Here is a 16,790-nt window from a genome sequence, read left to right as displayed (position 1 = left end):
TCAATACGAACAAAATCAGCATCCCTGTACACGTGTTTAGGGGGTGGCCCATGGTGACCCCTCGAAATGTGATTAGTCACTCCAGTGGCTCCTCCAGAAATGTGGGCGGTTTCGGATAGATGTCTAGAACGTTGGGAAAAGGCTTGTGTCAAGAAAACAGGGGAGGATCTACCATTTCATCTGTGGGGGGTGGGGGGGTGGGTGTATTATACCATGTAGTTTTCTTCACTGCATTAACAGGCAAAATACCATGCTTATAATAATTCTGACTATACATTTAGGGGGGACCCCCTCCTACAAGGGGGTCCAAGCTTTTTGTCGCAGGGGTACCAGCGACCCCCTTCCCCCCGAACCGCCCCTGCAGGAAAATACGTGTTTTTAATACAGTGAGGGTGTAAACAAGGCACAAAGCGGCTTCATGTTTTAAAGTCAAGAAAATATGCCATTGCATTCAAGCTCTTTGTTCCATGTGTTCCATGAATCCTGTATGTATTTTCTACTTCAGTTTAATGTATGTAAAAGTGAATGTGGCCCGTGTAGTCTATATTGTGTACGTGTGTGTCAGTCTCTGTGTGTGTGTGTGTGTGTCTTCAATGCATATTAATACATACATATATTTTTGTAAACATTTATTTACAAACTTTCAGTAATAGAAGTAGGCTACGTTTTGACAGAGTAGTGGTGCTGGAAATAACAGTAGCGCCCTCTCCTGTCTCTTTCTGTAAACGCAGTTTTGTTCACTGACATGACGCCATTCTCTTGTTCGGTACATATAATATAAACAATAGTTATATTTTTCTGTTTGATAGACTTACATAATATCTCATTTATTCCAGTATTGTTAAATATTCAAGCTAAGTATGCATTAAATTGTTACACTTTTTAAAGCCTTCTTGACTTTTATTTTGAAATGTTTGGCTGTTTTAAAATACCCGGAAGTTAAATGTTTCGGTAAACACACGTTGGCTTCATAATGGTACTCTTAACTGTGGTCCTAATATCTTAACAATGCCAACATTATTTGAATTAAAGTTCCCGGATCAGTGCAAGACTCTTCCAGAAGGATTTTGGTCTGCTGTGGAGGTGTGGATAAAGAAACCTCACGTTGTGAACAAACGCTTATGCGGAGTTAAAGAGACAGAGAGGAAGGATGTGGACTTCACAGAACTTGCACCCATTCTACAAGGCCAAGAGAAAGATTCCACAGAATCCAATGATGTGTTTACTTTCTTGAGAACCAGTGGTGGTGAACTTGGACGTGGAAAAGAAGGACAATGGTCTTATAGTGTTAGAACAATAATCCCCAAAGTAAATTGTTATGGGACAACAGCACATAAAGAAATTATACTCAGAGGTAAGGACTTGACAATTATAACCAGACTAACGAATCCTGTGTAAGCCTTTTAAATCATGTTTTTGGATAGTGTTGTTACATACGTTTGTATATTATTACATTACAGTTGTGTAAGTTTATTATTATGCTGTATCCAGACTTTGACACTCAAAGAGTGACCTTCATACCGACTGAAGAGGACACAGAGGGACAGGTATCTCATAGAAAAAGCAACATATATCAGCTTCAGCTCCTTGCTCCAAGCTCTAATGAATGGTGAGTCACAAAACGATGCTAACGTCCGTTATTATTAATCTGTGACCGTACTAAGAATTCTAATCGTAACATTTGCTATCTTGGGGATGACCCGAGGGATGAGGATCTTTTTGGAGGACATGAGGAATGTGAAAAGTTTATCCAACGTAAGACAATCCCCGCCCCTTTCCTCTCCCAGGGTAGTGAGACTACATGTCCTTAGGCCAGAAGAATGGTTCTCAGATGGGGTAGCCTACCCGAAGCTACCCTGGCTCTCCACAGAGCTCCTGCCCAGACTGGTGCGTTGGGCCACAGAGAGTAGGACCAGTGAGTTCAAGAGCACCCTGTCTCTCCTGCCTGTAGAGAAGTACAGCTATGTGTACCAACAACTAAAGGACAAGTACAGGGAAATGGTCAAGGTAAAACATATATATATATTCACAATGCAAGCTTAGGAAATTGTGTTAAATCGTTCTAAGGTATTAGCAAATGCGTTGTACGGTCTGACATGGAAACATGGTGTGTCTCAAAAGCCGCCAGGCCTATTCTGAGAGTTGTTAACTAAGAAGCCATTTCTGTACCTGTTCCTGCAGGTCTGGCCTGAGGTGACCAACCCAGAGAAGTTTGTCTATGAAGACGTTGCCATCGCTACCTATCTTCTGGTAGGTTGAGCTTAGTTCTGACAGCACATCTCTAAGTAGATGCTTTCATATTTCATATTTATGTGAATGCCAGTGGGAGTATATCAAAAGTATCACGAGGACAATAGCTTTCTTCACTGTTCTTTAGGTCCTCTGGGGCGAGGAGCGATCTGAAAAGGGCCTAACTGACAAACAGTCGTTTGTGGATCTTGGCTGTGGAAATGGCCTTTTGGTGCACATACTGACCAACGAAGGAGTATGTATAGTCGTCAGCCCACAAGCCTTCCCTTGCATGCTCATGTAATAAATATATATATGTACTGTATACAGCACCTGAATGTCAATACCGAAAAACTTTTCATGTGGAAAATTGACCTCTGTTGCTAAAGACTTCATTTTTAAATGTTCATTGGAACGCTTAATCAATGACTCGGTGGTCGTCTGACGCAGGTGAGAGGATTTAATCCCTGGAAACACATATTTAATCAGCAATCTCATACAGGCCTATCATCCAATCATGGTCCTGGGTGGATGTAATTGAAATGACACACAGTGGCTGTGTGGGAAGAGAAGGGCTGTAACCAGACTCGGTCGGCTTGATGAAGCGATTATGAACTGACCGTCAAGGTTGCTTGTATTGCAGCATCCTGGAAAGGGCATCGATGTGCGGAGAAGGAAGATCTGGGACATGTACGGAGCCCAAACACTTCTAGAGGTGAGATAGTTCAGTAAATCTTCCTGATTGGATAGAAATAGTTTCGACGCTTCGTGGCATCAAATTGTGCGGTACTGTGATGCCGTGATTTGACGTCAAGTGTAGTGACTGACCTAGAAGTATAGCTTCGAAGAAACTTGAATATCAGCAGAACATTCCCAACCACAAGCACACACACACACACACACTTATAGGGAACCCCTTTTTACGTATGCCCACTTTTTACTTTTCCCTGCTTCTTGTCGTCTTCAATCTTGCATTTGACAACACCCTGCTGCGTGCTCTCCACCATCCATTATTCACTGTGTTGAGGCCAGGGAGACATGGCTGTCCGCTTTATCCCACAGGAGCGCGATGTACTCTTAACAAGGGGATGGAGTTCTGTCTGAATCTGCTCACTCATTCTTTTTGCCCTGGTTTCAATTTATTTATTTTTTTACTTGTGTTTACCGCTTTATCAAGGAAGCAATCAAGATTAGCTTGTGTTAGAATGGGGTTGTTACCGTTTCTTATTTTCACTGTTGTAGCTTACGTGAATGCTTTGAACGCTGTCCAATCTTCCAAATTTGGAATCCCAATCCCAGTGTTTAATTTCGACACCTTCAAAACCCCAGACACAAAATGAACGTACATCATAACAAATAACAAACCACTTGCTACATTCAAAGTAAGAACACCCCCCCTCCCCCCCCCCCCCCCCCCCCTTCCCACACAGGCAGGTTGTCACAAGCATTTTTTAATGAACGATTCAAAATGTAATTACAGCCAGTGTGCCTCTGATCTGGAGAAGCTCTCACGGTTTCAGGGGGGTGTTTCTATTTCAGGAGACCGCAATCACTCCCGGCGATAGCTTCTTGTTCCCATCCACAGATTGGTTGATTGGGAACCACTCAGACGAGCTCACGCCGTGGATCCCTGTGATGGCGGCGAGGTGAGTCATCGACGTATTCACTTTAGACAAGAAGCCTGAGTGCCAGCTGATGTCTTGCGAGTTTGAATTAAAAAAGAAGGTGGTGGTGGTGGTGGTGGTGATGATGTGAGTGACATGTAATTAGCAGTGCCGGCCACCAGAGGGTAATGTTGAGCTTGGGCTCTTGACTCTTCAGTGCATTTACTACGCTGATTCGTTTAACAGACGTGCAGAGTAGTGTAGTGTCAAGTAAGTGTAGCAAATAACCAAGTACTAGAAGTGCCCAGTTCTAACTGGATTGTGGTGGTTAATGCCAAGGAACAGTTTGCTCATGTTCCTATTTCCTCTTTCAGGAAGAATCGCTGCTCCCTCGACATTCAGTTAGAACTGAGTTTACTCAGACTCATGTTATGGAACCTTTGGAGTTCATGTCTTTGGACTCAGTTTGTGCATGTATTAAATGGGACTGGATAGGTAGAGGAATATGGTACAGTTGTTATCTACAGCTTGACTCCTTATAGCTCATTCATTGGCAGCATTCCCCTACACCTATCCAGTGAATTTAGATCTACGCTTTTTAGATGTAAACTATTTAGATCAAAGTTCTTTAGATGTATACTATTTAGATGTACACTATTTAGATAAAATCAATTTAGATCTACACTATTCGATTCTACTCTACTTAGATGTACACTACGACCCAATGGGAAGGGCTGGGATTCATAGACATCATGGGCTTGGATGTGTTATTGAACCCAAACATGAAAAAACATGTCAATCATCAACTGTGTTATGTTCAACCCCAGGTCGTCCTACTCCTGTCGATACTTTGTCCTGCCTTGCTGCTTCTTTGACTTTTATGGGAAGTACCAGAGGAGACAGTGTAAGAAGTCCCAGTACAAAGAGTACATTGACTTCATTACAGAGGTCAGCACAGCCTGTGGGTTCATCACCCAGGAAGACTGCCTAAGAATCCCCTCCACCAAGCGGGTAGGCTGGCAGCAACACTGAAACCTAGACATTGGCATCCTCCTTTCATGCCATGTCATGCTTAATGATATTCGCAACAATTTATTCGAACCTTTTTTTTTACATTTACCCAAGGCGGTTTTAAGGTACACATGAAATACTGGCACACACAAATGGGATTTTACAAGCAAACTTGTATAATATGTTTTTTTAATATTTTGTTGTTGCCTACGCTCCTGTGCAATTTTCCGTTAAGGCTTTATTTTTCACTGTTAAATGTTTCTGTGCAGGTTTGTCTGGTGGGAAAGTCGAGGACCTATGAACGCTCAGACGAGCAACAGGCAGATGAGCACAGGACTCTGTACATACAGAGTCGCCAGGCTCGTTCTGGGACCACGGGTCAAGGGTCAAATGCGAGAGGTGAAGTGGAAAATGGCCATGACGATTCAGAGGCCTGCAGATCCCATGACAATGACTGGGGCTCCGGGTTCCAGCCCAGAGAGAGGGTTGAGACGGTTCGGAACTGTGCCGCCCTTCCCCGGGATTTCATAGATGGTGTGGTCCTACGGGTGGCTAATGCTTTGCTGGGGTTAACCAAGGACGAAGACGGGGGGGTGCCAGTCGCCTGGAACCGAGGAGGTACTTACTTCAGAAATACTTACTTCAAAATCAGAAAAATGTCCTGTTCAGGTGGACATAAATCTTCTTTTACAGGGTGTTATTATAGAAGTTTAGGATTAAAGACATTCATTCCGATGTTATGATCCTGAGGGGATCATTGGGGTTTTAAAGGCATGGTACAGCTTCATGATTCATTCGAGTGAGTATTAAGGGCGGCAGGGGTTTACATGCACCTGCCTAAGATGGAGATAAATGAGTTTGGACATTTACCATCTGTACTTTATCTCTTCTATCTCTTTATCTACTCATGGTTGAGGTTGTCATGCCCTGAACCTTCCATTTTTAGACTCTCTCATACACTCACTTACACACACACACAGACACACACACACACACACACACAGACACACACACATTCTCTCCTACCCTTTTTGCTCCCTCTCTCCTTTCCATCTTTTGCTCTCCCCTCTTTGTCTCTCCCTTGCTCTCCCCCCCCCCCCCCCCCCCGTCCCTCCGCATCAACAGGGAGTTCTCTGGGTAACCCTGCTTTGAACCCTGTCATTGTTTCATCCACTGCCAGCATCTTCCTGCGTCACACCGCGCAGACCACCGAAACACACACACACAAGCCCACACACGTAGACATTACCCCGTATCTCTTTTATCACCACCCCCGGGACCCTCATCACACACACGAGCGCGCACACACACACACACACACACACAAATACAGACGATGGATGAGATAAGGAGAAGAAGTCCACCCTGATTAAAACGGAATTGTGAGGACTGGAATTACAAAAAGGGAGAGGTGGAGAGGGAGAGGTGGAGAGGGAGAACAACAGGTTGACGAGAGGGAGGGAGAGAACCCCAGGATAAGAGAGGACAAGATGAATAATGCACTGGGATCCATGATTTATGCATGAGAACGCATTTGTGTTGAGCTATTCCTACTAGTTATCTTATGGTTCCCCTCAGTGAAGACGACGGGTAAATTCGGGTTACTCCGTGCCATGTATTGATGGTATTCAGCCTCTGAGTGACTCACGCTCATGCAAGTTTGACAGGATATTTCCTCCCTCACGCTTTTATTACACGGTTATTAAATAATGGAACTTCCCTGTTTAACAAAGAATAGTCTAGGTACCTTAGTTGTCGTGCCATATGTTTTATTTATTTATTTATGCTTATTTGTCATAAGTCTATAGTCTAATGTTTTTTTTCCTGTTCCATACAAATAAGATGTGTTGGGAACTTTCCAGGCCTCCCACTCTCGAAATCTCCAGAAATAGAATTTACATAGTTTTTTGTCGATGTTGAGTGCTCCTCTATGTGTGTTTTTCCCTACTTGGCATTTCCTGTGGCCACTTTGTCTCCACTCTACCTGATTTTGTACAAAACCTAAGCACAACATAAACACTTCCAGCTCCGCAATCAATCATAAGTAAGGCTGTACCCAGGGAGGGCAGCGTAATTGTAGGTTAGAGTTGGCCGCTATCACTAGATCGTTCGCAGTCCAAGTCAAGGCTGAATTCACGTCGTTGTCAATAGTCCCATTATGCCATTAATCCCCATTAGCGTACCCGTCTCCAAAGGCCAAGTCTGAACCTTGTATTGATATTATATTAGAGCCTGGAGCTCTCTTTACTGGCGTCGGCCTCTTCGACTGCTGTCTGCACGGTGCTCACACTGGCTGTCTGTGTTTTTGTTCCAAGTGAATGCTGAAATAGGCCCACTAGGCCTGGACCTATTAGCGCTCCGTATTTACTTTGTAGGCAAATGCAACAGAACAATGTTGCCGCAAAAGAGACTCAGGTAGCTAGGGGATGTTAATGATTGATTGACAGGTTTTGGACAGTAATTTAGTTGCAGGGTACTGGCATGTGTGAGAATTGGTAGGTAATTATGGTGTTCCTATACACCCTGATCTAAAAAACAAGAAGAAAACACGGCAAAAACCTACGAGGGAATTGCACTCCCATATGCCAGAGAAGATTAGATTGTCATTTAAACTACCCAAAGGTCAACGCAGATTAAATTCCCCACTGGGAGGCAACGAGAGCCAGAAATACCTTTGTTTTCATGGAATGGAACTGAAAGGTTGGCCGCAGTGTGGACTGGACTGAAAATGTATTTCTCAGTTTACAGTATCATGGCGACCTAAGTTTTCCAATGCAAGCGGCTTAAGCTAAATCACTGGAAATGACTTGGCTTGTTTTTATGTTTTACCCTTTAATAATTTGCTCGTCTTCCCGTCACACGTTGGTATCAAAAATGACAGAACAAGTGAGTAAATGGTGGTTGGTTTGGAACAACAGTGAATCAGACTTTAAAATGGCCATCAGTAATGATAGGCTCTTTGATCGTTATGAATGTTGAACCAATTCAACATTGAGGAAACTTCACAGCTTAGATGCTGACATTTCAAGGGCTTGACCAAGGTTTCTTTTTGCAACACCTCAGTCATCCCATGTCTTTCTCCCTTTTCCAAAATCACGTCTTTTTTATGTTCCAATCCACCTCTCTCAAGCTCTAACAACCGAAATGTCTTTGCCTTAAACCAAAAAACACGAAATCCAGCTCGAGGTACCTAAAATAAAATGTTCTGGCGGCAAGAGCAGAATAGCAAGACTCGACCCCTCCTCTCTTCCCTCTCGTCTCCCATTTGTTTTCATCTGAAGTCCACCTGTTCTCTCCCTCCCTCCCTCCCTCCTCCGGGGGTCTTTCTTTTGTCTCCCCGTCAGGGAGCCTGTCGGTGCGAGGCGTGGCGGAGACGCTGGAGCAGGAGACTCTGCAGGTGCTGAAGAAGGAGTGCGGGGGTCTTCAGACGCTGCTCAGGAACAACCACCAGGTCTTCAGAGGTAACCAGCCTCCCCGCAGTCAGCCTGAGTGTCCAGCGGGCCGCACTCGCTGTGTTACGAATCTAACACCGTACACACAACAACGCTACGCTGGCTCACAACTAGGACACGCAGTACACTACCCTGATATACACATGAAATGTATTCCCCCGACGACAAATACAGTTAAAGTGTAATCGTTAAGAGTCTGGGATTTTGCAGTAACGTCGGACCTCTGTGTAGTGCAGTAATTGGCCCCAACAGTAATTAGCTTCTTCTGCCGGTGCTATCTTAAGTGGAAGGAGGGATGGTCCATATCAGGGACTGGAGGACCCAGACCTACAGACCCAGGGGCCATGGCACCGCAGCTGAGGCCAAGAGGAAGCCAATGCCCCCTGGCGCCCTGAAGACGAGGGCTTGCTGGTTCCATGCACACCACCCACAAGGATGCCCCCGGCAGGCAGAGGAGTGTGCCTTCGCACATGGCCTAGATGACCTACGACCTTCCACAAGACCCCTGAAGAAACTGAAGACCTTTGCTTGTTGATAGGACAAGGTCCTACGGCTGTGTGTGTGTTTGATGAGGATTTAGTTTTTCATCTGAATACATTAATGGTACTGTACAGTATGGCAACTATTTCATGTTGTGTTTTCTGACTACTTTAATTAAGACCAATAATCAATTGTGAAGGACTGAGACGGCAGTCAACTACTCCAAGTGTTTCTATTTCATAATTTGTTTATTCCATTTTTTTGGACTGTTGCAAAAAACGTGCGATACACTGGGGCATTTTTTTTGCATAGTAAATCCAGGGACAATCCTCACTTTTCGGTCCTGCTTATTTTGTACAGATCGGAGCCAAATAAACATCCCAAATAAGATAAGAGGTTCTCTTGATGCTGTTTTCGCCACACTGTATTGACCCTGCAATGCTGGCACAGACACAGGGCCGCTTTGAGGTCCAAATCAAACCAACAGAGAGACTTAGCAGAGTAAATGTTAGTGTTATGAATTATTCGGTGGGTAGGTTGAGGGTTTGGGGCGGGGTGGGGGGTGTGCCCTGTGTGGTGCTCCCTTGTGTTCCCTTCTCTGCTCATCTTCCCCCGCTGGACCTGGCCCAACGGCTCAAATGTCACTCGCAGATGGTTGAGGATTTCCGGGGACCACCCTGGGGTCAAGAGGGGAGAGGCCTACAGGGGGTCGTGGTGGGTGGTGGGGTCACTGAGTCCAAAATAATACAAATAACAAATACAGGCTTGATAGTTATTTAGATAGTTATCACAGAATGTCTTTGTGACAATGCTGACGCATAGTGACAAAACCTAATCACCGGGGAACGGTTGACCTTGAGCTGGCGGCACCTTCGAGTGTGCCGGACGCGTCAACGTTTTCAATCGATGTCATCTGTAAAACTCAATCCTCTCTCTGTACAAGAGACATCGTTATTGACTTCAGGCAGCACATGCTTTGGTCTTTCCCTTTTCCCTTGGCTGGAGCTTAAGGTTGAAAATCCATATGCAGGTTCAAAGGGACATTCTAAGGTTAGTTTCAAATTAATCGACTGTATTCCCTTGTGGCCAGAGTGACATTGACTAAATCATGCAGAAAAATTAAAAGACAAACAGCCTGTTGACGGTCTGGCCTACAGTATATTTGTCCAGGAGGAGTCTGAGCCAGTCTACCCGGTGCACATGCACATCTACCTGCTACACCAACACACACACACACCCCTTACCTTTCCATTGTTGCTTCCTCTATGACCCCTTTGACCTCATTTTCCAGCGCCACCCACGCTGTCCGCCCCCCACACCAAATAAGACACCATGATGACTCAGCAATACCTCACAAGCCCCTTGACCAGAAGGAAGGAAAATGGATTCTCACCTCTCACTTGGCTGATGGAGTCAATGCCCCGATGGTATGTACAAAAACAAGCCCAGTCTAAAACATGCATCACCACGCCAACCACAACAGCAGTGAATTAAGTGGCGTGTGTACTGACCAAAATCATCGGGTGGCCCATGGATGTATTTTGTGTGTGACTGTGTTTGATGTGTCTGGCCACCAAGACTTGAGGAAACCAAGACCCGGTCTCTCTAGTCAAGTTAAAAGGGATATTAAAGAGGGTGACAATACCAACAACAACTGACCCAGCCCTGTATCTAGGTCAGCCAGAAGTGGCCGATCTCTCCAGGAACAAAGTTCGCTTGTTTCTCATGTGTTATTTAGTGTGTCGCCATGGGGTTTGTGCAATGTTTTCCCTTGTGGACGTTTTCAAAATGCCTCTTTCAGTACAGCGTGAACAGCTGTATCTCGAGTGCTCGTTATATCGAGGAGATTGCTGTTACGACCACATTTCACTTTGGAGGTTTCCCCCCGCAGAATTAGGGAAGCTGCAAAAAAACATTTGGAACGTTCTTTAAAATGTGCTACAGTGTCATTACGAACTGATCTGCCCAGCCACACGTCAGTGCAGACGAGAGTACAGCACACAGGCAACTTACTGAAAATCTCATGTCAACAAATGTGCTCAAACACTCATCTCACGTCGCTCGTCCATCGCACCTACGTGTGCGAGGGAGCTCACGCGGACGCACAGGACACGAGTGTGAGCCTTCAACGAGGAAGATGCAGACGTGGAGGATGGCCCTCCTAATCTGCTACAGCTGGAGATGTTCTCAGCTCTCTGCTAGTTGGGATGATCAATCTGGTGGTTGGAATGCAGAGGGTGGTCAGACTCAGGTCATTGGCACGGGGAAGAACTGTGGTAAACATCCCACTGCAGAAAACCCGTGAGAGTTAGACAGTTGTTTTGTTGTGGGGTATGTGTTTATAAGTGGGAGTCTGCACGTCAGTGTGTGTTTTGTTTATTAAAGACGAGTGTGTGTGTAGTCATTCTTGTCATGAAACCAGCATAGAATTATGTGAGATATGTACTGTGAGCAGGCCAACAGCTGGCCTTTTTAAAATGTCAAAGCGATTTTTTTTCTCTAGAATTGATCAGTCTAAAATAGATCTATTCCAATCTTCTCTTCACATGTTCCATATATAAAACAAATGATATGAAACTGTACAAGGACATGTGTGAACCTGACTGGAAAACAAATACTGCACATCCTGTTTTGCCTGAACAACAAGATATAAATACAAAATGTCAATTAGTTATGAGCTAACTAGGGAAATGGGGCATAATAGCGTTTACTTTGGCTGTGTGTGCATCTGTTGATGCAGAGGCGATAGTGAGGGTCAGGACTAGTTCAGACACAAATGTGTTCCATCTACATTGCTGCTTGACTGAGTATGTTTACACTCAAGGGGTCAGTGAAGGACACTGGACCCTGTTTCAATACTAAGTAATAGGCACCTCAGTACTTCCTTCCTAATCTACGATGATTAGATGATTGTAAATGGCACTAGATTCATTGAAGTAAGTGAGTGCTTGAAAAGTATTTTGCCCCATTTCCTCAGTTTAAACAGTTGTGTGTAATTAAAGTCATTCCAACAATAAGGCCAACAATAAGGCCGTTTTATTGTTACTTGTAGCTCGACAACAACAAGCAGTAATTCACTTCAATTTAATCTTCTCTGTTTCTTGCAGTCAAATCAAACCTCGGTCACAAAGGCAGAAGAAATTTAAACTGCAAATGTCTATTGATAATCATTCCGGTTTATATTAAATGCAAAGCAGCTAATTTGTTCTTGTTATTCATATTAGTAGATATTGTTCATACTGTATTTTGGCAATTTTATGGAACAAGCTGTTGATTAAACTACTCCATGTGAGACTACAAGGAACACGCTGTGACCTCATCAATCTGTGAGACCTTATTTAAATGACTGTTGCTAGGATCAGAAATGGTGTCTGTTTCTCTTTAGGGAAGGGTTAGGTACAGCAGTGTTGTAAGGGTTGGTTAAGGTTACCTTTAAGGTAGTTAAGGGTATTGGGTTGATCGAGGGATAACCCTAGTTAGGTTACCCTGTTTAGTGAGGGATTACCCTAGGTTAGTTAGGGTCATTCCTGACCTAAGGAGGAAGGGCGCTGTTTTATTTGTCTTCCATGCTATCCAAAAGTTTAGCATGAGACTTTATGTTATGAATAATGGAATTACCAAATTGTCTAGCGATTACACACAAGGTAGGTACACACTTACCTCGAGGCCAACAATGTCTTGCAATGGCATGAGGTCTTGCACAGCACAGGGATCACGTCAGATCACCATCACCAAATTGTTTAATCATTTCTCTTGTGTATGTATACGTGTATGTGGCTCAAAGGAGTGGAATCACAAGGTCCAATACTCCAGCCAGGTTAAATATGCCCATGTTATTTTGTTTGCTTACTGACTGTCAGTGGCTTAAAATGACCCTGAACTTGAGCATGTACGTTCTGCTAAACCTGTCCTTCCCTCACTCCTCCCCTCTCACACCCCTGTACATGGTGTTCCTTTGAGACGAGAACTTTCCAGAACTCTACAATGACAGGAAGCAAAAGCTGTGATGTCGCGGGGATACAGAAATACTTTGGCTAAATTAGGTTGGAACACCATCCAAAGCCCTACAGTCTTCTCTGCCTTATCGGGTAACCACACAATACGGTACAGTCCTGCTTTGCTTGCATCCCCATTTTTGATAGGTGCACAACAGTGTCAACTGCAGGTCAGATTTTGTGTTCTGACAGTTTGTCCTTACTGTTCGTGTCAAGAACTTTGTTAGAAAGTTGAGTCAGCATTTGATGAAAATTAATTTTGATGTTGTCATTCAAAACTGTCCAAATTGATATTCGCTGTGGCAGATGTGAGGGACTAATTGCTTGTCACTTTTACTCAGAGTGTCACAGAAGAACTGTATAAAAAATGAAAACAGTATTACAGTACATTCAAATGTTCAGAGCAAATGCTCAAGTAGCCTTGTTATCGCCTTCTCCTGGAAAATTCTGCCTCTCATCCTTTTAAATGTAATTTATTGTTTAACCTACAAATAAAGAAGAGAAACTGGAAAATATAAAAAATTATGGACTTTTGTTGAGTGTTCCCTTGAGGACAGCACTCTATAAAACTGCCAAGCTAATTTATTTCTTCCCCTTTTGTTGGAAGTTTCCTCTCTTTCGGTATGCTTCACATATTCCCTTGGCTGACCATTTTAAAATTGAGGTAACACAAACTGTTGACTAAAAAGGGAATTTAGGAATGATGACAAAGAAATTCAGTCTGTCTTTGCATCTGGGTTATGCTGTGCCTTTGTGGATCTGGATGTCTGTCAGACACTGTGTGTGTGTGTGTGTGTGTGTGTGTGTGTGTGTGTGTGTGTGTGTGTGTGTGAGAGAGAGAGAGAGATTGAAAAACAGTCTTCATCTCACACTCTCTTTCTTTGTGCGTTTGTGTGTGTGTGTGTTTGTGTAGGCATGTGTGTATTTCCCTCTGCAAGCATGCCAGTTTCCATGGCACCTGTTTATCCCAAAAAGAGCTTCAGGATTTTGGTCAAAGGCTCTGTCTTGCTTACTTTAGGAACTCTTACGTTTCCACATAAAACAAGGACCTCCGAGATCCACAGTAACTCTAGAAAGCCAAGGAAGATATTGGTAAGAAGCGTCCTTTAACCATAACAACAATTATTAATGAAAACAATTCTTTACTAGGTTTATTAAAATGAAATAAAAATACTAGAGCAACAGACTGAAAAGAAAAAAAGACAGAAAAAGAGGAACTGCTCACATTGGGTGACACAACACATAAACACTTCTAACCACTGATGAACACCTTCACCCTGTCTCACACCATAGTAGTGGGAGGGATCTTCACCTCCCCACTATCCTAGATAGTGTTTGGTTTAGGTTATCTAGACTACCTGTCTGTCTGGTCTAGCTCTAGCTCTAACCTAATAACATGCCACTGACAGTCCCATCTCTGTCTGCTGTATTGAACTGGTGTCGGACATTCCATCCAATATCACTCACACAGCCTAGCTGGGGAGAGGTAGAGGACACAGGTAGGGAATGGTCTCTAATGCCGTACCAGTGAGATGACCACAGGGCCAGAAACAACCTCTTGTCACACAATACCGTCACTGACTCTAGTCTCTGACTATTTTCATGTTTATTTATTTATAATGCCCACTTAAAATGACTGTTCAATTTATTGTCTGTTGCATACCTGTAGGGATTGGTGATGGTGATGTTACCTCTTAGATCATATAGCAATAACTAGAAACTGTAGTGATAATATAAATCTTTAGTACAGATGTTTATTATAAAGACTATAAACTAAATACTGAGATTAAGACGACTACATTATTTTGGTTTCTAAGATGGAAAAAATGTGTCTGCCAGACAAAAGAGCTGTGGTATTGTCATAGACAGCCTTGATGTGGGTCGAGGAATGGGGTTACCATAGACGCCACTACGGGGGTGTTGTTTCCATGGCGGCAGGACTGTGGCAACCAAGCCAAGATGACGCCAAGCCTGTCAAAGCAAATCACGCCCCAAATATCACCGTCGATACGTCTGACAAGGTCGAAACAACATCACAAAGGTGTGTTGCCCACACTCCCTTGTGTATTTCCCAACATAAAGTGGCGAGGTGAGTTCAAATCACTAAAAGGGGGACGAATGTGCTAAAAAATATTGGGCTGTTTGAGGAAAGAAAACATATATGTTTGCATTTCATTGAGCAAGGCATCTCCAAATAATCCCCACGAGTCGTTGCTGGAGAAGCATGTCTATGTGTTTGCTCAGAGGTGGGAACTCCTGGCAGCCGATGTGGAAAAGGCAATCAGAAACATGTGGATCAGGGGTGGGCAAACAAGGGCGTAAACACAGCAGCCAGCAGTGGACACTGTTGTTTGTTTAATGGCAGGAGGGGACTAACACAGATTTCAGATGTCACAGCTGGAAGCACAGCCTTAATGTCTTCTACATGTACTAATGTACATACTAAATATGGATACCATTTCTATCAATATAAACTGTCAGCTAAATGCCACTTGAATATGTTAGATCCACATGTTTGATGTTTTCAGTCACAGTTTGATGATAGTATTTTAATGTAGCACAAGGTCTTTGCATTCGTTCTTCTTATTGATGTGGACTAAAACTATTCATTAACATTCTTGACACTAACGGGAAAACAAAAGCTGAAACTAAATAAAAACTTTGGGTGCCAGACCAGACACAAAGACATATTTTTGTTTTTGTCCTTTAAGGTTTTAAGGCATTTGGGGGGCATGAAATACACTCCCACACACTGTACTCGAGTTTGAATACATGTGGAAAGAAGAAGCTTTCAATGTAACAGCCTTAAATATTCAGTTTATTCGATGGGAGCAAGACTACACTACTCAGTGTGATACTACTGTGAGAGAGTGGTGAAAATAAAAGGATGTTAAACAGGGAGGTTGATGCTGTCATGTTAGCTACAGCGATTCCACAAAGTCGTACTGCAGGTTCCAATAACAGCAAACACTTAATTGATTTCTCAACCCATTTCCAGGTTTGCAATTTCATTGAAAATGTAGGCATGACCGAGTAACCAATTTCACCACTTATTTAGTTTTGACTCGTTTATAAAAATGGCATTCCATAAAAATTCATGCTTTGACCCACCAACTGACCCTAATACACGTATAGTGTAGGCTACTGACCGTTACATTACGCTCCTCTGTCACTTATTGCACATTGCCTTACTGCACTCTTTTACTTTATATTTTATTTAATATTTGACAGTATTGTTAGTATTTTGATGTAAATGTATTACATTTCTTAAATGTTATATTTATAGACAGCACACACTTAAAAAAATATATTATTATATGTTTACTGTATGCACCTGCCCACCAAATTAAATTCCTTGTTGTGTAAACTTCTTGGCGATTCAACTTTATTCTGATTCTGATTTTAATTTGCTGCTTTCCTCCCCGACCTAATATCATCGACCAAATCTCACTCAATCAAACCTCAAATCTCATATCAATCTAACTTCTATCTGGCCACATCGAAATGTGAGGGATGCAACACAGCCACTCCTTCAAACGGTAGCACTGCTAAATTCAATCACATTAACCAGGATATTTTTATAGTCCCCTTTTTTGACTCTTAAAGACTTACTCTTCCTCCCCCGAGAGTGAGGGGGTGGGCGAAGTCGGCTGGAAATAGCTGCCGCCGAGAACAGATGAATCAACGCTGCACCTTGTGCTTAATTAAAGATTAACAAGAAATCGGTTGGTGTGCCGAGCTTTCTAGAAGCCTCACTCACTTTCCTGATTAGACTTATGTAACACTTGTTAATACTGCATGGGCCTGTTGAAAAAGTAATGACCTCAGCCAGCGTTGCGGAATCACTCTTGTCATGACGGCTGGTAGAACCTTGAGCCCATAACGTGGCCCAAAGCGTTCGAATTAAAAAGAATTTGCTCATTGCCCGTTGCCACCAAACCAGTTATCTACTTGATGTGCAAGAAATGTCTTGAATAAATGATGGGTGTCTCTCAAGAAGCTCGGCATATGAGCGCTTC

The 16,790-nt window shown here is 43.3% G+C and overlaps 1 protein-coding gene across 1 annotated transcript; it reads left to right on the top strand.

Annotated features, from left to right (window-relative positions):
• The first annotated feature begins 962 nt into the window (after positions 1–962).
• trmt44 (tRNA methyltransferase 44 homolog) lies at positions 963–9,169 on the top strand. The gene is made up of 11 exons (XM_067261835.1): positions 963–1,354; positions 1,492–1,609; positions 1,788–2,007; positions 2,182–2,250; positions 2,378–2,485; positions 2,873–2,944; positions 3,769–3,875; positions 4,661–4,844; positions 5,114–5,462; positions 8,189–8,305; positions 8,581–9,169. The coding sequence occupies exons 1-11, from the start codon at positions 1,009–1,011 to the stop codon at positions 8,829–8,831; spliced, it is 1,941 nt and encodes a 646-aa protein (XP_067117936.1). The 5' UTR covers positions 963–1,008; the 3' UTR covers positions 8,832–9,169.
• Positions 9,170–16,790: the final 7,621 nt, after the last annotated feature.

The sequence above is a fragment of the Osmerus mordax genome, chromosome 23, assembly GCF_038355195.1.
Source record: "Osmerus mordax isolate fOsmMor3 chromosome 23, fOsmMor3.pri, whole genome shotgun sequence".
In the NCBI taxonomy this organism is placed as follows: Eukaryota; Metazoa; Chordata; class Actinopteri; order Osmeriformes; family Osmeridae; genus Osmerus; species Osmerus mordax.
The sequence above is the reverse complement of the archived record's forward strand: the minus strand, read 5'-3'. Positions and strand labels throughout refer to the sequence as shown.

What these genes read in the sequence shown, in the direction of transcription:
- trmt44 (XM_067261835.1), top strand. Translation starts at nt 1,009, where the DNA reads ATGCCAACATTATTTGAATTAAAGTTCCCGGATCAGTGCAAGACTCTT. An exon ending in ACATACTGACCAACGAAGGA is followed by an intron (nt 2,486 to 2,872) that starts GTATGTATAGTC and finishes CTTGTATTGCAG; the next exon opens with CATCCTGGAAAGGGCATCGA. An exon ending in ATCCCTGTGATGGCGGCGAG is followed by an intron (nt 3,876 to 4,660) that starts GTGAGTCATCGA and finishes GTTCAACCCCAG; the next exon opens with GTCGTCCTACTCCTGTCGAT.